The following is a 24,959-nucleotide window of genomic DNA, read 5'->3' on the forward strand; positions in this document are numbered from 1 at the left end:
TGTGTATGAAGCCAGGCCTCCAGCCTACATTTATCATCTCTAATTATCAATAGCTGTTTAAAGACTTTCTTTCCTTTTTTTTTTTTTTTTTTTTTTTTTGAGACGGAGTCTTGCTCTGCCGCCCAGGCTGGAGTGCAGTGGCCGGATCTCAGCTCACTGCAAGCTCCGCCTCCCGGGTTCACGCCATTCTCCTGCCTCAGCCTCCCGAGTAGCTGGGACTACAGGCGCCCGCCACGTCGCCCGGCTAGTTTTTTGTATTTTTTAGTAGAGACGGGGTTTCACCGTGTTAGCCAGGATGGTCTCGATCTCCTGACCTCGTGATCCGCCCGTCTCGGCCTCCCAAAGTGCTGGGATTACAGGCTTGAGCCACCGCGCCCGGCCTTTTTTTTTTTTTTTTTTTTTTGAGACTGAGTCTGGCTCTGTCGCCCAGGCTGGAGTGCAGTGGCCGGATCTCAGCTCACTGCAAGCTCCGCCTCCCGGGTTTACGCCATTCTCCTGCTTCAGCCTCCCGAGTAGCTGGGACCACAGGCGCCCGCCACTTCGCCTGGCTAGTTTTTTGTATTTTTTAGTAGAGATGGGGTTTCACCGTGTTAGCCAGGATGGTCTTGATCTCCTGACCTCGTGATCCGCCCGTCTCAGCCTCCCAAAGTGCTGGGATTACAGGCTTGAGCCACCGCGCCCGGCCTGTTTTTGTTTTTTTAAGAGACAGTCTCGCTCTGTCGCCCAGGCTAGAGTTCAGTGGCATGATCATAGCTCAATGCAGACTTCAAACTCTGGGCTCAAGCAATCCTCTTGCCTCAGCCTCCAGAGTAACTAGGACTACAGGCATAACCATGCCCAGCTTCTTTGAAGACTTTCATCCTCAGTGTGAAATTACCGAGGATGCACAGGAGCCTCCATGAGGGCATACCAGTGTGACTACTCCCCACCCATTCACCCTCCATGGCATAGATAAGAAGTCCAAGCTCATAGTAATGTAAAACCATTTGTTTAATTCTAAATCAAATCACTTTCACAACAGTGAAAATTAGTGACTGGCTAAAGTGTGCCACTGTACGTATCATTTTCTGACTGGGGTCAGGACCTGGTCCTAGTCCACAAGGGTGGCAGGAGGGTGGAGGCTAAGAACACAGAAAACACAGAAAAAAAAGGAAAGCTGCCTTGGCAGAAGGATGAGGTGGTGAGCTTGCCGAGGGGTGGTGGGAAGGGGGCTCCCTGTTGGGGCCGAGCCAGCAGTCCCACGTCAGCTCTCCTGCCTTAGCTCCTGGCAGACGGTGAGTGGGGACCTACAAGGTTCAAAATCAAACGGCATTTGGCCAACCTGGCTTTACTAACAGGTTCCCAGAGTGCCTCTGTTGGTTGAGCTCTCCTGGGCTCACTCCATGTCATTGAGTCCAACTGATTCATTTTGCTACCCACAACTTTTCATTATTCTTCTGGAAACCCGTTTTTGTTGAGTCCATCTGACTGAAGTCCTCTCTCCCTCCACTAGTTGGGGCCACTGCACTGAGGGGGGGTCCCACCAATTCTCTCTAGAGCAGAGACACTCCAGAGGTCCCTTCAACTTTGGAGATTTCCAGAAGGTGATAAAAAGAGCACTCTTGAGTGGGTGCCCAGGAATGTGTAAAATCTATCAGGCACACTATAAAGCTGGTGGCTTCTTCCTACCAAGTGGATGTGGCAAATGAACCACCTACTCAATACTTTATATTTTGTCTGTTTAAACACTGAACTCTGGTGTTGCCAAGTACAAAGGAGAAGGGGTGAGGGCTATGAAGAGGGCAGGGCTTCCCTCATCTTCCTCAAGATCTTTGTTTCCACAAACTATGCAGTCGTAATTGGGAAAAAGCACTAGGTGGGGCTTCCTACCATTTGTTGGTTATTGCTGGGGTTAGCCAGTAGCAGTGTGGATGGCAAAGTAAGAGAGAGGCCCAGAGGAAGCCCATCTCCCCCCAGCTTTGAGATCTTCAGAAAGAAGCTGGATTTCTGGGGTGAAGCCTAGAAGGCAGAGCAAAAACTTCCACCAGGTGAACGGTCCCACCTGCTTGGTACTATACTTCCTCAATAAGATTCAGAGGAAGAAGCTTGTGAAACTGAAAATCAAATCAAGGTATCGGGAAGACTGATTTCCCCTCGATTCCACAGGAGGGAAGACCACACAGTATCATTGTGCTGGGGCTCCCCAGGCCCTGCCACCTGGCTTTACAAATCATCAGCGGTTGTCTGCTTGGAAGTCACATGCTTCCCTGGTCTTAGCACACATAACAGGAGTTTTCAGGGAACTCTATCAAGCCATACCAAAATCAGGGTCACATGTGGGTTTCCCCTTCCCTTGCCTCTTCATGAAGGACAACTTGGCTTCTGAGAATGGTGGTCTTCTGCATGCAGTTGGGCTGACCTAACAAAGCCCCCAGTTTCCTGTGGCAGGTTCTGGGAGAGGATGCATTCAAGCCTCTGCAGCCTAGGGGACAGGGCTGCTTGTTCGGTTATTCCTGCATCGGAGCTCCAAATCCCACCAAAGTCCTGACTCCAGGTCTTTCCTAATGCACAGTAGTCAGTCTCAGCTTCAGCAGTATTCTTGGCTGTATGTTCTCTGGCAGACAGAGGCAGATGCACATAGTTTTAGGGAGAAAGCTGATGGGAAATCTTTGAGTGAAGCCACATGTCCCACCAGGAATAATTTATGCCAGGAAACCAAGAAGTCATTCAAGTTGTTCTCTGAGGTCAAAGACGCTGAGCACAGCCCAGAGCCAATAAAAGATTTGAGTCTCTGGTGAATTCATGAAGTGACCCCAGCTTTAGCTGCTGCAATTATGATTTTTATGGGACAGCAATTTCTTGCATCTCTACAGAGGAAGAGGAGGGGGAAGGGGAGGAAAGAGAACAGAGCGGCACTGGAATTTGAAAGGGGAACCTCTCTATCTGAGGAGCCCCCACTGGCTTCAGAGGCAACTTACCAAGGGGTATTTAAAGAGATGAAAATTTCCAGAAATACCATTTGGTGCATCCTTTTGTTTTTGTAATATTAAACTCAGTTGAAATTATACTCTGACAGTTTCTCTTTTTCTGCCTCTTCCCTCTACAGAGTCAGGACCTGCTGAACTGGTTGAAACAAGATTTCATGGTGTCACCCATGAGAGAGGACTCAATGCCAAGGCCTGAGGTTATAGGGTGTTTACAGCAGTGGCAATACTCAGGGGTCATCGCCAACTGGTCTTGAGTTCCAAAGCTCTGATGGAGAAACAAGACTCCTTGATGTGTTACTGATCCCACTGATTCCAGGAGTCAAGATTAGCCAGGAAGCCAAATACCAGAAGTTGGGGTGGCACATCACCAGTCCAGAGCCCTGCCACGGATGTAGGCAGGAGCCCAGAATTAGGCGATCAGGAGCCAGAACATGATCACCAGGGCCACAAATAGGAAGAGGCGTGACAGGAACTGCTCATCCACATACTGGGGTGTGCCAGGGACAGCTGGAGAGACAGGAGGGAGAAAACAGGCTGTCAGAACACTGCAGCTATGCACACTACCCACTCAGGCCAGAAGTTGACAGCATTAATCTTTTATGTCTTTACAACATCAGAATCCTACACAGAAAAGATTTCTTTTTTTTTTTTTGAAACGGAGTCTCGACCTGTCATCCAGGCTGGAGTGCAGTGGCACGATGTCAGCTCACTGCAACCTCCACTTCCCAGGTTCAAGCGATTTTCCTGCCTCAGTCTCCTAAGTAGCTCGGATTACAGGCATGCGCTACCATGCCTGGCTCATTTTCGTATTTTTAGTAGAGACGGGGTTTCACCATGTTGGTCAGGCTGGTCTTGAACTCTTGACCTTGTGATCCGCCCGCCTCTGCCACCAAAAGTGCTGGGATTACAGGCATGAGCCATTGTGCCCAGCCTTTTTTTTTCTTTTTGAGATGGAGTTTTGCTCTTGTTGCCCAACCTGGAGTGCAATGGCGCAATCTCGGCTCACTGTAACCTCTGCCTCCTGGGTTCAAGCCATTCTCTTGCCTCAGCCTCCTGAGTAGCTGGGATTACAGGTGCATGCCACCACACCCAGCTAATTTTTTTTTTTTTTTTTTAATTTTTAGTAGAAACAGGGTTTCACCATGTTAGCCAGGCCGGTCTTGAACTCCTGACCTCAGGTGATCCGCCTGCCTCAGCCTCCCAAAGTGTTGGGATTACAGGTGTGAGCCACTGTGCCCAGCCAAAAAAAATTTCTAAACCCCAAATAATATCAGGCAAAATGAAACTATGTGCAACAATAACAATAAGGACAAGACATGGTTCAATTTATCATAAAAGGTTTGGCCTGCACATGCAAATAAACCAGCTGATTAACAGAAAACTCTTGCAGGAAATAATGAAAGCAAGCCTACTGTTTGTTAAGTATATTCTATCTGCTAAGTGTTTTGTACATGTTATTATTTGGTGGATATTATTATTTCCATTTTGAATAGGAAGCAGCTGAAACATAGGTTTGAGGTGACCTGTTCAACATCGAAAGGCTCAGAAGTCAGTGGCAGAGCTCTGCAGTCTCTCCACACACTGCCTCTCAAGGGCCCCACAGGGATTGCTTTCCTTTTCCAGAAGAGAACTAGTATCCGGACAGGCAAAATGACTTGTCTTTCAAGTTAGTGGCAGACGAACTGGGGTGAGAACCTAAGTCTCCACTCCTCTCTGCTTTGAGAAAAGCTACCATTTAGAGCTCCCTGTCCTGACTTTGGGGGAAGGAGGATAAAATAATCTGTATCCAGGATGGTCAAATTGTACCAAGCATGACAAGGGAAAACTGTGACTGTGGCAGGAGAAAAAAGTGATCCAGAGTCTAGCCTGGCTGTGGAACTCTACTTAGCTGGGGAATCCAAGGTTAGCCTTGGACCAGGTTAGAAGCATGCAAGCTATCAGGCAGGTTCTTGTTGGCTTCACAGGGATATGCCCTTTCTTCAGGGCAGAGTACTCCCTATCTTTTGGGGTATCCTTCCTCTGAAAAAAAAATGTGAACAGAGGATAAACCTTCAGGGCAGATAAGGTAAGAAAGGGCATTCCCTAGATATCTTGGTGCTGAGATTCCTCAGTTGGATGCTCTAATGGATTCACGAAGACAGGCAGGCAGACAGTCAAGAAAGACTTACAGATCACCTGCTGTGTACCAAGGACCAGGGTGGGGATGAGAATAACTGGGATGACCCAATTACCGTCTTTAGGGCATAAGCTCTTGGCGTGAACCACACAATGGTCACTTCTGTACCATATGCTGTGTCCAGTGTACATGAAGCTCCGAGTGCAGGCAGAGCTCAACCGATCATGGCATCTCTGCAGGCTCCACAGTAAGGATTTTGGCTCGGGTGTCAGACTGTGATAGAGTTCAGGGCACCCACCTCATTGCCTTGCTCTATACTGAATGCAGATGGCACTTTCAAGCAGTAGGAGGGAGAAATGCAGCAGCAGTTGGTGGACCTAGGCATGGTTCCCACAGGGCTGAGGCTGCTTGTGACCAGCCTCATGTTGTGTCCTGAAGGAAGCTGGACAGAGATGCCAGAGAATGGATATGCCCTCACTCCTGATGAGTCATCGCACATTTCCATGTCCCCAGATGGTCAAAGTGGGGAGTAAATGTGCAGAACTAGGCTTTTCCTTAGCTGAGTACCACTTGTAGTTTTTCATTTTATAGACATGGGGTATGTCTTGGTAACATTACTGAGCATTTTCTGACCTGTTAAACAGAGCTAATCACACACTTGTTCCATAGGGTGGTTGTGATGATCCCCTGAGCTTGGAATGGAAAGTGCTATATATATGCCTAATAGTTGGTAAGGGCTCAACATTGTTACCGTGTCTATAAGTGATCTGAAAACAGCTTAAGACATTTTGAAAAGGCTGATTATCCATGTAGTGACAATTATCTGTAACTTATATACTGCTGAATTCCAAGGAGCTTTCAAGCAATATTACTAAGATATCTTCCTAATTTCTCAAGGAAATAGGCTCTTACCTGGAGGAGGCCGCCCATCGTTTATATTAAATGCTGTGGCAAATATCCCAAAGGGAAATGCCCCAATTCCAAAAGACATCTGGAAGCCACCATCTCCAAATCCAAATCCTTGAAATCCCTGTGTGGAAGAAAGGCAATTAAGGGCAGGAGAATCGGGCAGGTTTCTCCTGTGCCTGTTAAAACTCAACATACCTCATGACCTCATGTTGTCTTGCATGTGGCACCTGCCTCTTCTCCCTACCTTGTGCCACATGTTTCCAAGATGGGGGACAGCTTTTCCTCCCATATATACCCTGAAGTAGAGGAACTCTTGCAAGCCTTAGCTTTTAGCTTAACCCTTTTAGCCTTAGCTTCCAGCTAAGAATCTATGAATGGGCCAAAAAGGACTGGCTCTGACCCAGTGTGGAACAGTCTGCTGACATAAGTCAGCACTCTGAGGGCTTGAGGATATTTTCCAGAGTCCCACATTAGCTAGTAACATCTTCCACATGCTTTATAGCAGCAATATTGACAGTCACCCCTGTGCCCAAGGGAACATCAAAGAAGCTACACATTATCTTTAATAGCAAAAATGTTGAAACCTAATTAGCCAACAATGGAAGTCATGATCAAAATCTTGATACATGCATTCAAAGAACCATTATCCTGACTTAAGCGGTTAACACTGAAAAACTCTTGTGAACAAGTTTTCAGACAAAACTGCTTGAACACTGTGGTCACAAGTACATGATAATATGTACGTATATGGAGAAGTTATGGATTAAAATTTCTTCTAATATTGTTATATAGAATTTTTACATTTTAAAACACTTCAATGTTTTCTGATTATAAAAGTAATATATGCTTGCTATAAGAAACTCACACATTACAGAAATAATTGACAAAGAAAGTCAGAGATATTCTATTCACCTTCCCACTTCACAGCCACTCCACTTTACTTCTGAAATAACCACTGTCAGCAGTTTGGTGTATCACCTTCAGTTTTTTTTCCCTGTGCATGTTCTACACCACATCATCTTTCACATGAAAAGATTCAGTAGGAACAATATTGTGAATAAATAACTCCCTTTTTTAAAGCGTGACCTCTGTGGTAGACACCTGTTAAGCACTAGGACACATAAACCATGTTTAATTTTTACATTAGCTTCATCTGCATTTCACAGATGACCAAACTGAGGCTTGGAGAGGTGAAATAACTTGACCAGGAGTACAGTTTAGATCTAAAACTAGGTCAGTTTGATCTGAAAACACATGCTTTTCTTTTTCTTTTCTTTTCTTTTTTTTTTTTTTTGAGACAGGGTCTCGCTCTGTCACCCAGGAGTGCAATGGTGCAATCATGGCTCACTGTAGCCTCAACCTCCCAGGCTCAAGCAATTCTCCCATCTCAGCTTCTTGAGTAGCTGGGACCACAGGTGTACCCCTCCATGCCTGGCTAATTTTTAAACTTTTTGTACAGATAGGGTCTCACTTTGTTGCTCAGGCTGGTCTCAAACTCCTGGGCTCAAGTGATCCTCCCACCTCGGCCTCCCAAAGTGCTGGGATTAGAGGCCAGAGCCACTGTGCCCAGCCTTCATGCTCTTAATTACTGTGCGCATCTTTCAAACATTTTTGTCTCTTCCCCTGCATCCCTGCTGAGAAGTTTAGAACAAATGATTTAAAAAATAATAAAAAGAAGACAGACTATTGGGCCAAATGCTCTTCACAAAGAGCTCAATGGCCTTCATTTATGAGTCTTCTGCAAGTCACAAAAGTAGCTGCTCTCTGTCACACACTGAGCAGCCTGGCATCTAGTTCCAAGCTTCTTGCCAGATGGTATCACCTATAAAGCCTAACAGCTGACTTAACGAGAGGGCAAACCTAAAGGGAAACAAAACAAGGAGTTTCCATTTCCTCAATACAAAATGCCTCCTACTCAGTTCAAGGTTGAATCCAAGGGCTCCTGGGACTGAGGTTGCCTTACTTGGGAAGGTGAAATTGTTTCATCAGGAACCACAGATTCATTCAGTGCAATCCTGAGGACTAACCATTCTGCTTCCCTTCTAGCAACATCCATATGATCTCACCAGTCCACACATTTGGTGGGATTATGTTCCTGGGCCAGAGTATGCAAAAAAAAAAAAAAAAAAAAGTCACTAGCAGCTGCAAGTGCTTATAAATGCTAGCAGTATGCACTTCGGTCATTAAGACCAGGGCCTCTGGCTTCCAGGGGCCTCTGATTCCTGCATTAGTTGCTAATGCTCTGTAGTAAACCAAAACCTGGGAATGTTAAAGTGGTGTCACCTGGTGGTCAAGAGCAGCGACTTCAATACCAGCCACATCTGGGTTTCAGCACTGTATGTGTGGCCCTGGACAGATCACTTTACCTATTTAGGCCTCAGTTTCCTCCTCCATTAAATGAGTTGATGTGAGGCTTAAATGAGATCATGCATTTATAAAGCTCTTAACATATAGTTATTTCCATATAGTAACAGTTCAACAAGTGTTCACTGCTAGTATTATTATTAAGTGTAATCTGGAGAAAAGAACCTTAAGAACCTTAATTTCTTTCTTTTTTTTTCTTTTTTGAGACGGAGTCTCGCTGCATTGGTGCAATCTCAGCTCACTGCAACCTCTGCCTCCCGAGTTCAAGCGATTCTCCTGTCTCAGCCTCTCGAGTAGCTGGGACTACAGGCACATGCCACCATGCCCAGCTAATTTTTGTGTTTTTAGTAGAGACAGGGTTTCACCATATTGGTCAAGCTGGTCTCGAACTCCTGACCTCAGGTGATCCACCTGCCTCGGCCTCCCAAAGTGCTGGGATTACAGGCATAAGTCACCGTGCCCAGCCAAGAACCTTAATTTCTATCAAGATCCCTGACTCAATAATCCTACTCCTGGAAATCCTAATAAAATGCCATTATTCAAACTCAAAAAAGAAAAAAAGAAAAAAGTGGCAGTGCGCGGTGGCTCACACTTGTAATCCCAGCACTTTGGTAGGCCGAGGAGGGCAGATCATCTGAGCTTGGGAGACCAGCCTGACCAACATAGAGAAACCCTGTTTCTACTAAAAATACAAAAATTAGCCAGGTGTGGTGGCACATGCCTGTAATCCCAGCTACTCTGGAGGCTGAGGAGAACTGTTTGAACCCGGGAGGCAGAGGTTTTGGTGAGCCGAGATCGCACCAATGAAACTCCAGCCTGGGCAACAAGAGTGAAACTCCATCTCAAAAAAAAAGGTGTACAAAGATAGTCACTGTAGCATTATTATTTAAACAGCAAAATGGGGAAACAACTAAAAGGTCCTTCGATGAGGAAAACCCAAATTATAATGAACCAAAACTCAATGAGTTCCCAGTAATAGCATGGAAAAATAAAAAAAAATAAAAAACTCAATGGGATAAATGGCAGCCTAAATAATAAAGAGGACACTTCAGAGCATCATGGAAAACCTGCCAAAATTAAATTTTAAAGCAAACAGAATGGTGATGGCTACATAAAAATACATATGCACAGCATACAGATAAAGAGAACATGAGGAAATGAGAATATACTTGTTCTGGGCTCTTGGCAATGCGGGTAAATATTTTGCTTTTAAAATTTCTTTAACATTTTAACAGAATTTTTTTTTTCTTTTTGAGATGGAGTCTCGCTCTGTCGCCCAGGTTGGAGTGCAGTGGCCGGATCTCAGCTCACTGCAAGCTCTGCCTCCTGGGTTCACGCCATTCTCCTGTCTCAGCCTCCCGAGTAGCTGGGACTATAGGTTCCCACCACCTCACCCGGCTAGTTTTTTGTATTTTTTAGTAGAGATGGGGTTTCACCGTGTTAGCCAGGATGGTCTCGATCTCCTGACCTCGTGATCCGCCCGTCTCGGCCTCCCAAAGTGCTGGGATTACAGGCTTGAGCCACCGCGCCCGGCCCAGAATTTTTTTTAAGAGTAACATTTGATGTAAATATGCAAAAAAGTTTAAAATGTTTTTGTTCCTAGCCACTAGACCACTAGAGATAAATGTGCAATTTTTTTTTAGCCAGTAATTTTACTTCTAAGAATTTATCCTAAGCTAGGCACAGTGGTTCACGCCTGTAATCCTAACACTTTGGGAGGCTGAGATGGGAGGATTGCTTGAGCCCAGGAGTTAGAGACCAGCCTGGGCAACATAGTGAGACCTTGTTTCTACCAAACAAACAAACAAACAAACAAACAAAAAACTAGCTGGGCATGGTGCCGTGCACCTGTGGTCCCAGCTACATGGGAGGTTGAGGTAGACTGTTTGAGCCCAGGATGTCGAGGCTACAGTGAACCGTGATCACGCCACTGCACTCCAGCCTGGGCTACAGAGTGAGACCCTGTCTTATTCTAATAAAATAACAGTGAATACGCTCACAAATTTATCTGTAAGTTCATCAGGATATTTTTTAAATTGGAAAAAGAAAGCTGCTAAATGTCTAACAAAGGATTGAATTATGTTAAATCCACACAACTAAATGCTAAACAGCTAGTTAGTAAAATATTGCTGGTAATGTAAAATCTCAAGATAATACTAAGACTCCCACTCACACAAAGAAGGCACTAAATATCTGCAGAACAAATGAAATTTTAAGAGAGGGTTACAAAACAGGAGCCACGTATTGTAAAAAACAAAAAAATTGTAAAACGTATACACACATCTATAAAATACACGCATAGATTTATAAAATTTGTGTGTATATATAATTATAGAAAAATGGAAAAGAAAATAGAACCAAAATGTTTCCAGTGGTTACCTCTGGATTGGTGTGGTTATAAGTGATTTTTCCCCCTCTTTTCCTTTCTGTATTTTACAAGTTTTCCTGTACTTTTATAATCAAGGAGAAATATTGTAAGGCTAAGAAGGAAACTTCTAAAGCCATCAGCTCATTTGTAGAAGCTTCTCCTAGAATGTTCCTCACCCCTCTATTCTCCGGCTCTGGCCTCTGTCCTTGAGGACGAGGAGGGGTCTTCTCTCTGAAACAGAAATGGTGTAAAATAAGTCTATTACAAATTGCTTTGAGTTGCTCCCCGTGAGGACCTGGAGCTCTTCACCAACAGGGTCAGGGCCATAGCCTCTTTCTTGCCCAGGACATGAACTTATGTCAAATTAATTCTCCAAATACTAACTCTTCATTTTACCTGCAACTGTTCTTCCCACCTGTATAGAGGACCAGGGAGAAAATCAGCTTGTTACGAGATATTCACCAGATTGCACTACAGCCTTCTCTTACAGAGATCCTGACTCGGACTGGTTAGGAATCATGGCCAGATGCCTTCCCTGGGCCTGTCAGATACCAGAAATTCCAAATCCATACTGGAACAGAGGGTGGGTTGTCAGCAGTTAAGGACTGAGGTTCATGGTTTCTCTGACCTTCCCCTACTAACTTCAGTTCTATCTCACACTATTCTTGGGCAAATACCCGATGCTATTATTTTTGAGCCTCACCCCCTCTGATCACTCAACCCATGAATACTCAATTGAGGGCTGAGTTACACAATAAGCATTATGCAGGATGCTATAATACTGAGACTGATGACAGACGCAAGAGGTGTTCATGGTTTCAACGGGGATAGAGCCAATCACATGACAGTGCGGTGGGAACTGGGTGAGAGCAACTAATGTGGAGAAGACAGACCGCTTCAAGGAAGAGGGGACTTTAGGGCTGCTCATAAGAGATGAGTAGAAGTTAGAGGAGAAGGTGGGGGTAGAGGGGTAGCTCGAGCAGGACTGGGGAGGGAAGAAGGCAGAAGAGAGAGCAAATACACAGGCTGATAAATGTGAAAGAGCAAGTCCCTTTAAGAGAAGTCTAATATGTTGGGTACACAGCATATGCTAGGGTAGGCAGGAGAAGGTAAGAGATTCTTCGGGAAAGCTTGGGGATGCCAGACCATGAAAGGTTCTCGTACTTGTGTTTGTGGAACGCTGGACCCATGCACATCTCCATTTCTAGAAATCCCAAACTCCACAAAGTCACCCAGATCCTGTTTCCTCTCCCCCGATGCTTCATACGTCTCTGATGCAGCAACCCTACTCCCTGGAGCCTCTCCTGCTACATAGCCTGCTTCCCAGGCTGCAGAAGTGCTCTTTCACAGTGCTCTGTACACTTGTGATTGTGATGTCTGTCCACTGCTGGGTCCCAGCAAGCGGCAACTTGGATCCCCTCTCTTCCCTCCCCTCCTAGCTGACTCTCATCTGGATGAGACTGTTTCAAAACCAAGGGATCATCTAGTACTAAGTAAAGGGTGGGGTTAGGGGATGCTGAATGGGAATGAATTCACGTCCAAGGGGAAAAGTGGGTGGGAGAGGCATCCTAAGTCCTCACCTGGGGTCCTGTTGCCCAGTGCTGCCCCTTCCATAGAGGGGGATGACTTTGTCTCGGCTGATGCCAGCTTTGCAAACGGGACACACCTGTCTGTTAGGTCGGGTCTCCAACCACTGCAAATAGGAGAGAAAAATGCATGAATGGCCCAAGACCCACCAGAGTGATCAGCCAGAGCCGCCATAACAACATAGGCCAGAGGCCTCAAACTGGGAAACACCAGCATGAGCAGGGAACACCTCAAGGAATCCGACTCCCGTTCCTTCTCCTAGCATTCAACAAATACTTACCAGTGATAAAATCAAAATTGCCTTTAAATATCATCATAACTGGCTGGGTGCGGTGGCTCATGCCTGTAATCCCAGCACTTTGGGAGGCGGAGGTGGGTGGACCACCTGAGGTCAGGAGTTCAAGAGCAGCCTGGCCAACATAGTGAAGCCCCATCTCTACTAAAAATACAAAAATTAGTCAGGCGTGGTGGTGCATGCCTGTAGTTCCAGCTACTCGGGAGGCTGAGGCAGGAGAATCACTTGAACCCGGGAGGTGAAGGTTGCAGTGAGCCGAGATTGCACCACTGCATTCCAGCCTGGGTGACAAGACTCTGTCTCAAAAAAAAAAAAAAAAAAAAAAAAAAAATCACAAAGCTTCTTCATACTGTGTTTCTCTCTAGGGCCTCCTAGCAACACGGGGGAGGGAAACTGCAAGCCTGGGGCTGTCAAGTCTGACATACCCAGCATCAATTTAGGCTGCTGGTATAAGTATAGCAAACTTTAAATCCCCACCTTCCCAGTAGGAGCAACTGTATTTTCCTGTCAAAAAGACAAAAAAAACTAGCTGGGTGTGGTGGCATGCACCTGTAATCCCAGCTACCCAGGAGGCTGAGGCACAAAGAATCGCTTGAACCCAGGAGGCAGAGGTTCCCGCCAAGATCTCACCATTGCACTCCAGCCTGGGCAACAGAGCAAGACTCCGTCTCAAAAACAAAAAACAAAAAAAAATTAATTTTCTTAAAAAAACAAGTGATAAAAATGTTTTTTTTTTTTCGAAACAGTCTCACTCTGTCACCCAGGCTGGAGTGCAGTGGCGCAATCTCAGCTCATTGCAACCTCCGCCTCCCAGATTCAAGCAATTCTCATGCCTCAGCCTCCCTAGTAGCTGGGACTATAGGCGTGCACCACCATGCCCGGCTAATTTTTGTATTTTTTGTAGAGACGGGATTTTGCCATGTTTGCCAGACTATTCTCAAACTCCTTGCCTCAAGTGATCCACCTGCCTTGGCCTCCCTAAGTGCTGGAATTACAGGCGTGAGCCACCACACCTCACCAAAATGTGTTTTTATAGACATTCTATAAACATGAATTACTTCAGGGCTGAGGAGATAGCAGCATTGAATGATTTTATTTCATACTCTTGCTGTTCATAGCTCCAAAACTAATGTGTTATGTGTTCTTCATAAACTCACAGTCAATATGTTCTACCAGGTCCTGCTGGGGACAGAATGTGCAGCCCTGTTCCCACCTTCTTTCTCCCATCCAGATTCTGAAGCTTTAGCAGTCTGGAACTTCTGTCCTCCCCTACATTCCTAGGCCACCTACAAGTGTGGTACTCTACTGCTGACAACCAGGGAGACATTTAGCTGGCTGTGATTATTCACAGCCACTTGTGAATGCCAGGCTTTAGCAGGTGCTAAAGCTGGGAAAATAGACTTTTCTCTCCTCACAAAAGCTCTTTGTTGACACCAAAAAAGTTTTCCCCTTCCTAATATTTTCATAAATTTTAAGGGCTGGGGGACTGTTGATATGATAGGAGGTACTGTTTTAATAGAAGCAGAATCTCAAAAATAAAAAGGACCTAACTAACATACTATCAATCCAATCCAATTTATAAACGAGTAACTGAGACCCACAAAGGCCATCTGTGGCAGAATTAGGACCATCCCGATTTCATCAAGTGCCTGTCAGTGGGCAGGTATGTAAAGAAGGCTTTGGGGGTAAGTAAGCAAATGAGCCCACAAGCAGGGCAGATTGCAGCTTCTGACAGTAGTCTCCTGAGACTAGGGCTGTCTTGTGCAACCATAGCTGATGAAAGACAAAGTAAAATGAAATGCATCTTACCTGATGTAAACACGGCCAACTGCCGGAGTCCCCAGGGCAACCAGTCATCAAGGAGAAGGAGAAAAGGGGAAAGGAAGAAAAATGCTTTCATTAGCAGAAACACTTGATGGGTGGAGTGGTAGTAGCAGAATGAGAAAACAGGAGTAAACTATGGAACACTGCATGCCCACCGAGGTTCTGTAGGGATTACTGGTATTGGAAATTAGAAAAAACTGGGCTAAAAATCACAGAAAAAAAAATAACACAATGGAGATAAGACCCCAGTCTCTGCCCCTGAGATCTCAGCATATGTGAAATCCCCAGGGCTCAGACCACATAGACCCAGCTTCTCTACAAATCAACCTGTGAGAGGTTATAACATCTGAAGGAATCCAATAAAAGCTAGGGACGCCCTGTGCAAAAAAATTGACGGGAGCATTCACATACACATGTACCACATACTATTTTACACTCAATTTCAGTGGGTTCATAGTCTCCTCGGGTTCACAAGGGATGTGTGGATTCTCAGGTAGTCCAGATCCAGTTTAACAAAATCTTCAGGCTATCCTCATCTTTGAGAACTCTCCTAGCAGGAAGCAGCTTAAAAGGTCAGGTCTACTCTAAAAGCATCTTTAAGTAACAGGAAGGATGGGGATGCAATTGACAGAAAGGGCTACCTTCAGCTTAGAGAGCTGCTGTCCAATCTCTCCATTTTCAAATGAGGAAACCAAAGCTCAGAAACATAAAATGAACTGCATCAGGATTAAAAAAAACAAAAAAGTCTCCTGACTTCTAGTTCATCACCCTTTCTATAATCTAACACTGCATACAAAAAAAAATGACATTTACAGAATTGAAAGAAAAGTAATCAACTCCATTTTTTTTTTTTTTTGAGATGGAGTTTCGCTCTTGTTGCTCAAGCTGGAGTGCAGTTCACTCAGCTCACTGCAACCTCTGCCTCCCAGGTTCAAGGGATTCTCCTGTCTCAGCCGCCTGAGTAGCTGGGATTACAGGCATGCGCCACCATGCCCAGCTAATTTTTTGTATTTTTAGTAGAAACAGGGTTTCACCATGTTAGCCAGGCTGGTCTCGAACTCCTGACCTCAGGTGATCCACCCGCCTCGGCCTCCCAAAGTGCTAGGATTAAAGGCGTAAGACACTGCATCCGGCCCACATTTTAAATTTCTTTCTCTCATTTATTTAGTCAACACATATCTACTGTGTACCTACTACGTGCCAGGACAGTGGAAAATGCAGGCATAGCTTCTGTACCTCAGATACCAAGTATCTTTAGCTGAGTACACTTTGAACTCAACGGAGAGTTCCTTTTGCAATTCCTGAACCACAGTTTAGCTTTGCAAACCAAATACACAATCTTCCTGGACATAACATCTAACTCCAACATTAATATTGCAATGTCATTCTAAACTGAGTGGAGAACACTCCAAATCATGGCAGATTTCCAGTGGCAAGTTCCCTTAAAGGCTTTAGGGGGGAAGTGGAGGTGAATGAATGACCCTCAGGGGAGAGTTCAGGCTTTATAATAAGAACCATTCCTCCCATTTATTAAGCAAAGATAGTCATGTATCACTGAAAGACAGGGATAGTTCTGAGATATGTGTCATTAGGCAATTTCACCATTGTGTGAGCAGCATCAGAGAGTGTACTTACACAAACCTAGATGAAATAGCATACTACACACCTAGGCTACATAGTATAGCCTATTGCTAATAAGCTACAAACCTGAATAGCATGTGAATGTCATAGGCAACTGTAACAGAGTGGTAAATATTTGTGTATTTAAACATACCTAACATAGAGCCAAGGTGTGGTGGCTCACGCCTGTAATCCCAGCACTTTGAGAGCTAAGGTGGGCAGACTATTTGAAGTCAGGAGTTCGAGACCAGCCTGGCCAACATGGTGAAACCCCATCTCTATTAAAAATACAAAAACTAGCCATGTGTGGTGGCACATGCCTGTAATCCCAGGTACATGGGAGGCTGAAGCATGAGAATCAACTTGAACCTGAGAGGTGGAGGTTGCAGTGAGCTGAGATCATGCTACTTAATCTGGAGTGCCACTGCACTTTGGGAGGCTGAGGCGGGTGGATCACCTGAGGTCAGGAGTTCGAGACCAGCCTGGCCAACGTGGTAAAACCCTGTCTCTACTACAAACACAAAAATTAGTCAGGTGTGGTGGCACATACGTATAATCCCAGCTTCTCGGGGGGCTGAAGCAGAAGAATCGTTTGAACCTGGGAGGCAGAGGTTGCAGTGAGCCAAGATCATGCCACTGTACTCTAGCCTTGGGCAACAGAGTGAGACTCCATCTTAAAAAAACAACAAACAAACAAAAAGTCCAACATACCTAACATAGAAAAGGCAATGCACTAGTCTATAACATTATGAAATCACTAGATTATAGAAATTTTTCAGGTCCATCATAAATCTTGTGGGACCACTGTTGTATATATAGTCCATCGTTGACCAAAATGTCGTTATGTGCTGCATGACTGTACTGTGTGCCACGCTGTGGCTGAATAGCTTTTCATTTCTTAATGTCACTGGATGGTCACATTAACCAATGAGACAGTGCCATTATCCCCATCTTACAGATGACGAAACCAAAGTACAGGGAAGCAAGCAGATTTGCTCAGGGACACACCATCCAGACTGGAAGCATCTGTTCATTTTAGAGTCTGTGTTCTTTCCAATGGTATTCTGCCTTAAAAAAAAAAAAAATGATAGTGGGCGTGGTGGCTCACACCTGTAATCCCAGCACTTTGGGAGGCTGAGGTGGGCAGATCACGAGGTCAGGAGATCGAGACCATCCTGGCCAACATGGTGAAACCCTGTCTCTACTAAAAATGCAAAAATTAGCTGGGTGTGGTGGTGTGCACCTGTAATCCCAGCTACTTGGGAGGTTGAGGCAGGAGAATTGCTTGAATTTGGGAGGCGGAGATGGCAGTGAGCTGAGATTGTGCCACTGCACTCCAGCCTGTCGACAGAGCAAGACTCTGTCTCAAAAAACAAAAATTGACACAGGGCCAGGCATGGTGGCTCACACCTGTAATCCTAGCACTTTGGGAGGTCCACGTGGATGGATCACTTGAGGTGAGGAGTTTGAGACCAGCCTGGTCAGCATGGCGAAGCTCCATCTCTACTAAAAATACAAAAAGAAAATTAGCCGGGAGTGGTGGTGCACTCCTGTAGTCCCAGCTTCTCAGGAGGCTGAAGCAGGAGAACCACTTGAGCCCGGGAGGCAGAGGTTGCAAGTGAGCCGAGACTGCACCACTGCACTCCAGCCTGGGCAACAGAGCAAGGCTGTCTCCACGCACACACACACAAAGATATACAATAGCTGTACATTTAAATATAAATATAGTTATATATAGTTAATATATATAATACATTATACAATTTAAATTTATAATCTTAACATTTATACTTATAAAATTTAATAAATACACACACACACATTTTTTTTTAGACGGAGTCTTACCCTGTCTCCCAGTCTGGAGTGCAGTGGGGTGATTTCAGCTCCCTGCAACCTCCATTTCCTAGGTTCAAGATATTCTCCTGCCTCAGCCTCCTGAGTAGCTGGGATTATAGGTATATGCCACCACATCCAGCTAATTTTTGTATTTTTAGTAGAGATGAGGTTTCACCATGTTGGCCAGGCTGGTCTCAAACTCTTGACCTCAAGTGATCTGCCCACCTCAGCCTCCCAAAGTGCTGGGATTATAAGCATGAGCCACTGCACACAGCCAGAATATATATATATATATATATTTTTTTTTTTTTTTTGAGATGGAGTCTTGCTCTGTCACCCACGCTGGAGTGCAGTGGCGCAATCTCGGCTCACTGCATGCTCCACTTCCCGAGTTCACGCCATCCTCCTGCCTCAGCCTCCCCAGCAGCTGGGACTACAGGCACACATCGCCACGCCCAGCTAATTTTTTTTTTTTTTGTATTTTTAGTAGAGACGGGGTTTCACCGTGTTAGCCAGGATGGTCTTGATCTCCTGACCTCGTGATCTGCCCGCCTTGGCCTCCCAAAGTGCTGGGATTACAGGCGTGAGCCACCGTGCCCAGCCCAGAATATATATATATTTCTAAGAGACAGGGTCTCTCTCTATCACCTAGACTGGGGTGCAGTGATACAACCATAGCTCACTGTAGCGTCGAATTCCTGGGCTCAAGCCTTCCTCCCACTTTAGTCTCCTGAGTAGCTAGGACTACAGGCACCGCCACCATGCCTGGCCAGTTTTTAAATTTTTTTGTAGAGATGGGGCCTTACTATGTAATCAAATCAGGGGTATCCTGTCTTTTAATTCTTACTTTTGTCAATCATTTCAAGTCCTGGTTTTATGATACCCTGAAGTATCCTGAATTTCTAGGAGAATGCGGATCACAACAGCTTTTACACAAAACAGTAATTAGGGCAAGAGCCTCAAGAACAAAAATCTCTGCTCCATTCTATTTGTTCACCAATAAATTGATGTTTTATGCTGTTGCCAACTTAAAATTCCTTAAATATTGTTTAAATTGCCTTTTCTTCACATGATTTCTCTGCTCAAAAATATTCATTACCTCTACGTCCCTTTGGTCGAATCTGGGTTTGATAATCTGGCCCAATACTCCTGTAACCATTATTTTTCCTAACACTCCCAGACCCTCATCCAGAGTGCTGTGAGAGGTATACAGTAGCCTCAAGGGTCTCAGATGAGTCCAACAGTGCATGCGCCTGTCCCTAGAAACTCCCTGCCTTGGGGGGACACACACACCCTTCACCTTACCTAGCATTTTTCGATCGACCTTCCAAGGTTCAGCTCAAAATCTCAAGACAAAAAGAAGAAGAAAAAAAAAAAAAAACCAAGAAAACAAAATTCAACCTTCACCTAGGTTCTCAGAGCCAGAAAGGGCTCCTGTAACCATCAAGGCTGGAACAGACACCGACCTTGACACTTCATTTTGATGTGTGTATATATCTATACATAAACATAAAATATAGTAACAATTACAGTCATAGCTAACACATACTATTTACCGCAAGTTATGTGCTCTTCTAAGCCTTTTACATTAATACTTGCATTTAATACTTGCAAAGAACCCTGTAAAATGAGGCGAAATGTGTGTAAGCACCTTGCCCAAGGTCAAACAGGAAGGTGGCAGAGTCAAGCTTCAGAAAGAGGAAGCCCAGTTCCACAGTCCTTGTTTATAACCATTATGCTATACTACCTCTAGGCTCAGCACAGCAAGTAGCAGGTAGTAAGTGCTCACTAAATGGTAAGTATTATTACTTTACAGATGGGGAGAAGGAGCTCAGAGCGGAGACAGGATTTGCCCAAGGTCACCCAGCTCATTGGTAGCAGAGCTGGGATGGGAACTCAGGTCTCCTGTCTGTTGAGCCTGAGTGTATTCCCAACGTGAGCAGGAAGCATTCTGCTTCAAACCGTCCAGGGTCACGGGCTTTCCAAACATGGCAATGTGCTCTCTGGCAGAGGAGCAGGGATACTGACCAGAAGAGGTGGCCACACAGGCTGATGACGGCATCCTTGGCTGTGTCCAAGCAGATGTTGCACTCGAAAGTGCTGTCCTGACCTCCACTCTCGCCAGCGCCATTGCTGCTCCCACTGGGGCCCCCTGCAGTGGAGTTCTCAGGAGATGCAGAGGCCGAGGGCCCCTTGCTTGCCATCCTTGGCTGTCAGCGAAGCTCTGAGTGAAGACTCTCCCCAGGGAAATCCTAAAAGGCAGAGAACTCTTGACTGCCCATTTCTGCAGCCCTCTCCCCCCAGATTCCATGCCAACATTCCTGTCTTCTCTCAGCTCCAGAGCTGATTATGACTGAATCCCTGAGCAGACTTCCCAAAGCGCTGCAGAAGATAAGAGTTGTAGGGCACAACCCAGAGGACAGTGACCCAGAAACTTCTCATGAACATGGTCCAGAATGTATCACAGATACACAAACTCCACAAATACAGAGCAGCCTCAAGATAGTTCTCCACAGGAACCAGGACCTTGTCTCACTCATCTTTAGATTCTCCCACGATAATCAACCCAGGTGACAAATATATGCTAAATTAAATGGAATATTCAGGCTGTCCAGCCCCTATATTGGCAGGTGAATCTGTTAAGCCAGGAAGGCTGTGATTGGCATATGCCAGAATTTTTTTTTTTGAGAGACGGAGTTTCACTCTGTTGCCCAGGCTGGACTGCAGTGGCACAATCTTGGCTCACTGCAACCTCTGCCTCCCGGGTTCAAGTGATTCTCCTGCCTCAGCCTCCCAAGTAGCTGGGATTACAGGTGCCTGCCACTACACCTGGCTAATTTTTTTTTTTTTTTTTTTTTTTTTTTTTTTTTGAGACGGAGTCTTGCTCTGTCACCCAGGCTGGAGTGCAGTGGCCGGATCTCAGCTCACTGCAAGCTCCGCCTCCCGGGTTTACGCCATTCTCCTGCCTCAGCCTCCCGAGTAGCTGGGACTACAGGCGCCCGCCACCTCGCCCGGCTATTTTTTTGTATTTTTTTAGTAGAGACGGGGTTTCACCGTGTTAGCCGGGATCGTCTCTCGATCTCCTGACCTCGTGATCCGCCCGTCTCGGCCTCCCAAAGTGCTGGGATTACAGGCTTGAGCCACCGCGCCCGGCCCACCTGGCTAATTTTTGTATTTTTAGTAGAGATGGGGTTTCACCATGTTGGCCAGGCTGGTCTTGAACTCCTGACCTCAGGTGATCCACCTGCCTCAGCTTCCCAAAGTGCTGGGATTACAGGTGTGAGCCACCACGCCCAGCCCACATGCCAGAATATTAAGAAACTCCTGTTAACTATGAAAGGTTAGGAAGCTAAAAAGGACCAGAAAGATCATCTGGTCCAAGGTCTTCCATATTGCAATCTTTTTCAATCCTCCTCCTGCCACATTGGAATACTATTCCCTTTATTTTATCTAAATACATCAACTTTTTAGCCTCAGTACATTTAAAGAAGAGGTTTATATCACCGCTATAAATGGAAAACCAGTAATATTTAACCATAAGTAAAACGGTTAATATAAAAGTAACAAATGAAAAGTTTACCCTCATATACCTGACATCATCTGGCACACTCATACTATGTTTTGGACAATCTTGATCTGGTCCAATTTCTTTAGGAAACTGCAGTTACCTCAGCTAGCTGACTAACATGGGGCTGAGACTGGGACTCATGGACACCCTGTTTGCACCGTACCACTACATACTAAACTGGCCACTAAATGCTGGTATAAACAGACCACTGTTGACTACCACCTCCAAGTCAAAGAACCCAGCCAGGAGTTGAACAAGAAAGAGGATAAAACCAACACCAAGCAATACCCAGAAATTCTTGATGCACATTAAGAATCTGTCAGGAGCCTTATCTGGCCACCCTCATCATCTCAGAAATTCCAAGTAGGAAATGTTGGCTGGCTACTACAGTCAGAGAAATGGAGGCCTGGATACTGGGCTCAGCCTCTAGCTTGCTAGGTGGTTTTGGGAACCTCCCTTCCCCTCTACTGATCATAATTTTCTCATCTGTAAAATGAGGCACTGGACTCCCTGGTATCCTAGGTGGCCCCCTCCAGCTCTCAGACTGTGCCTCTCCAGGTCATCTTAACCTACTATTATCTCCAAAACAAGCGGCCCCTTCACAAGTTTAGGACTTACCACTGGAACACCAGAAGGTCGCCCTGAGGTCAGCTTCCAGAGTATGACAAGACAAGGACCAAAAAGTTACAGCCTTCTCAGACCCAGAAAGCTTCCTTCCTTCACACTCAGAGCTCTGGCCTCATGAGCATCCCTTACCACAATACCAGCTCAGTGACTTGAGCAGGGAGAGGAGGCCGGCTCACCACCACTTTTTCACTCAGTTACATCATTTTACATAATGTCCCAGAAGGGTAGCTGGCTGCTGGCAGCACCACTGCCATGCACTGGCCTCAGCTCCAAGACCTTCTCCCTGACCTTCCTCCTCTCCATATTACATGTGCTCTCTTCATCTTAGGATAAAACCCAGTTTTGAGGGCCGCATTATTGTCTTTCCTCATTATTCCAGCTCAACAATCCTAAGTACCCAACCTATGTGTGTTTCTTTAAAAAAAAAAAAAATCTTAAAACATTAAAAATTATGCATATAGATTTTGGAAAGACAACCATAAAGTCAGATCAATCACATCAGCCTCCTGATGTGATGCAACAGAAGTACACAGCACCACCAATGCAGCATGTTTGCTTTAAAACTCAGACACTAATCAAGCATCTAAAATGAATTACCAAGGCCGGGCGCGGTGGCTCAAGCCTGTAATCCCAGCACTTTGGGAGGCCGAGGCGGGTGGATCACGAGGTCAGGAGATCGAGACCATCCCTGGCTAACATGGTGAAACCCCGTCTCTACTAAAAATACAAAAAACTAGCCGGGCGTGGTGGCGGGCGCCTGTAGTCCCAGCTACTCGGAGGCTGAGGCAGGAGAATGGCGTGAACCCAGGAGGCGGAGCTTGCAGTGAGCCAAGATCGCGCCACTGCACCCCAGCCTGGGCGACACAGCGAGACTCCGTCTCAAAAAAAAAAAAAAATAAATAAAAATAAAAAAATAAAAAATAAAATAAAATAAAATGAATTACCAGCCGGGCACGGTGGCTCACGCCTGTAATGCCAGCACTTTGGGAGGCCGAGGCAGGTGGATCACCTGAGGTCAGGAGTTCAAGACAAGCCTGGCCAACATGGTGAAACCCTGTCTCTACTAAAAATACAAAAATTAGCTGGGCATGGTGGCGCACACCTGTAATCCCAGTTACTTGAGAAGCTGAGGCATGAGAACCACTTGAACCTGGGAGGCAGAGGTTGCAGTGAACTGAGACTGTGCCATTGCACTCCAACCTGGGTGACAGAGACTCCATCTCAATAATAATAATAATAAATAAATAAAATGAATTACCCATTTTCAGAAAATATGGAGGATAGGTGCAAGTATTAAATGACTCAGAATGTGGGACTTTCTACAGGACAAATAAAAAGTTCCACAAAAAATAAATAGCATGGACGGGATTGGGGTTATAGATTGAGATATGAGATATTCTAACCACTTGTAGTATGTGGGTCTTACTGGAACAAGATTCAAGCAAACCAACTGTACAAAGACTCTGGTGACATGACTGACAAAAACTGTTTAGCCTAGGTATTACTCGATATGAAGGAATTATTGTTGGCTGGGCATGGTGGCTCATGTCTATAATTCCAGTACCTTGGGAGGCCAAGGTGGGTGGATCGCTTGAGCTCAGCAGTTTGAGACCAGCCTGGGCAACACGGTGAAACCCTATCTCTACAAAAAAAAAAAAGTTAACTGGGTGTGGTGATGCACGTCTATGGTCCCAGCTACTCCAGAGGCTGAGGCAGAATTGCTTAAGCTTGCGAGGCAGAAGTTGTAGTGAGCCAAGATTGTACCACTGCACTCCAGCCCAAGTGACATAGTGACTGTCTCAAAAACAAAAAACAAACAAACAAACAAAAAATAGCTGGGTGTGGTGGCACACAACTGTAGTCCCAGATAGTCAAGAGGCTGAGGTGGGAGGATCACTTGGGCCTGGGGGGTGGAGGCTGCAGTGAGCCGACTGTGCTGCTGCACTCCAGCCTGGGTGACAGAGTAAGAGAAACCCTGTCTCAAAAAATATATATATATACATAAAAAAGGGAATTACTGTTAATTTTGTTGGGTATGATAATGATATCTTTTTTTTTTTTTAAACAAAACCTGACCTGATAGAGACACATATTTTTGAAGGAATAAAGTATTTGGGATTTGCTTTAAAATACTCCAGGGGGGAAAAATAAAAATGGAGAGAAAAGATGAAACAAGAACAAGGAAGTTGGCTGTTGAAGCTGGGTGATGAATGGAGGTTCACTGTAATAGTCTGTGTGTGTGTTTGAAAATTACAATAAAAGGTATTTTTTTCTTTTTTTGAGATGGTCTCGCTCTGTTGCCCAGGCTGGAGTGCAGTGGTGCAATCACACCTTACTGCAGCCTCAACCTCCTGGGCTCAAGCAATCCCCTGCCTCAGCCTCCTAAGTAGCAAGGACTACAGGTGCACACCACCATGCTCAGCTAATTTTTAAATTATTTTGTAGAGACGAGGTCTGTGTTGCCCAGGGTAGTCAAACTCCTGGGCTCAAGTAATTCTCCTGCCTCAGCCTCCCAAAGTGCTGAGAAAACAAGCATGAGCCACTGCGGCTAGCTCTAATAAAAGGTATTTTTTAAAAAGATTAAGCTGTAGAAGAGTATGTATATAAACTTATTTGGGTAAAAACTAAGTATGTATATGAGTATGTATGTATGTGGATCCATACACAGACAGGCAGACACACACACACTCACACACACACACACACACACACACACACACAGAAAATGCCTAGAAAATACACATTAAACCATCAACAGTTATTTCTGGGACTATAAGGGCTAGGAGACATTGAATTATTATATTCTTATCCTGTTTCAATGTTTTATAACAAACAAGTATTACTTTCTTTTTTTCTTTTTGAGATGGAGTCTTGCTCTG

At 45.2% G+C, this 24,959-nt stretch overlaps 1 protein-coding gene across 26 annotated transcripts in view; it reads right to left on the reverse strand.

The window, feature by feature from the left end:
* Nucleotides 1-972: 972 nt before the first annotated feature.
* Nucleotides 973-24,959, reverse strand: part of RNF185 (ring finger protein 185) — a 47,802-nt gene continuing 23,815 nt past the window's right edge. For 9 of the 26 annotated variants that reach the window (XM_077950033.1, XM_077950035.1, XM_077950042.1 and 6 more), the window contains 5 exons: nucleotides 19,910-20,137; nucleotides 12,304-12,416; nucleotides 10,900-10,954; nucleotides 5,995-6,112; nucleotides 973-3,473 (listed from right to left, as the gene is read on the reverse strand). In XM_077950033.1, coding sequence (XP_077806159.1) covers nucleotides 3,376-3,473; nucleotides 5,995-6,112; nucleotides 10,900-10,954; nucleotides 12,304-12,416; nucleotides 19,910-20,089 — 564 coding nt within the window. In that variant the 5' untranslated portion in view covers nucleotides 20,090-20,137 and the 3' untranslated portion in view covers nucleotides 973-3,375. Of the gene's footprint in view, nucleotides 3,474-5,994; nucleotides 6,113-10,734; nucleotides 10,955-12,303; nucleotides 12,417-14,414; nucleotides 14,434-19,893; nucleotides 20,138-24,959 lie in introns of all 26 variants that reach the window. The other 17 variants (XM_015150053.3, XM_077950028.1, XM_077950031.1 and 14 more) reach the window with 4 other exon arrangements.

The sequence above is a fragment of the Macaca mulatta genome, chromosome 10, assembly GCF_049350105.2.
Source record: "Macaca mulatta isolate MMU2019108-1 chromosome 10, T2T-MMU8v2.0, whole genome shotgun sequence".
Classification (NCBI taxonomy): Eukaryota; Metazoa; Chordata; class Mammalia; order Primates; family Cercopithecidae; genus Macaca; species Macaca mulatta.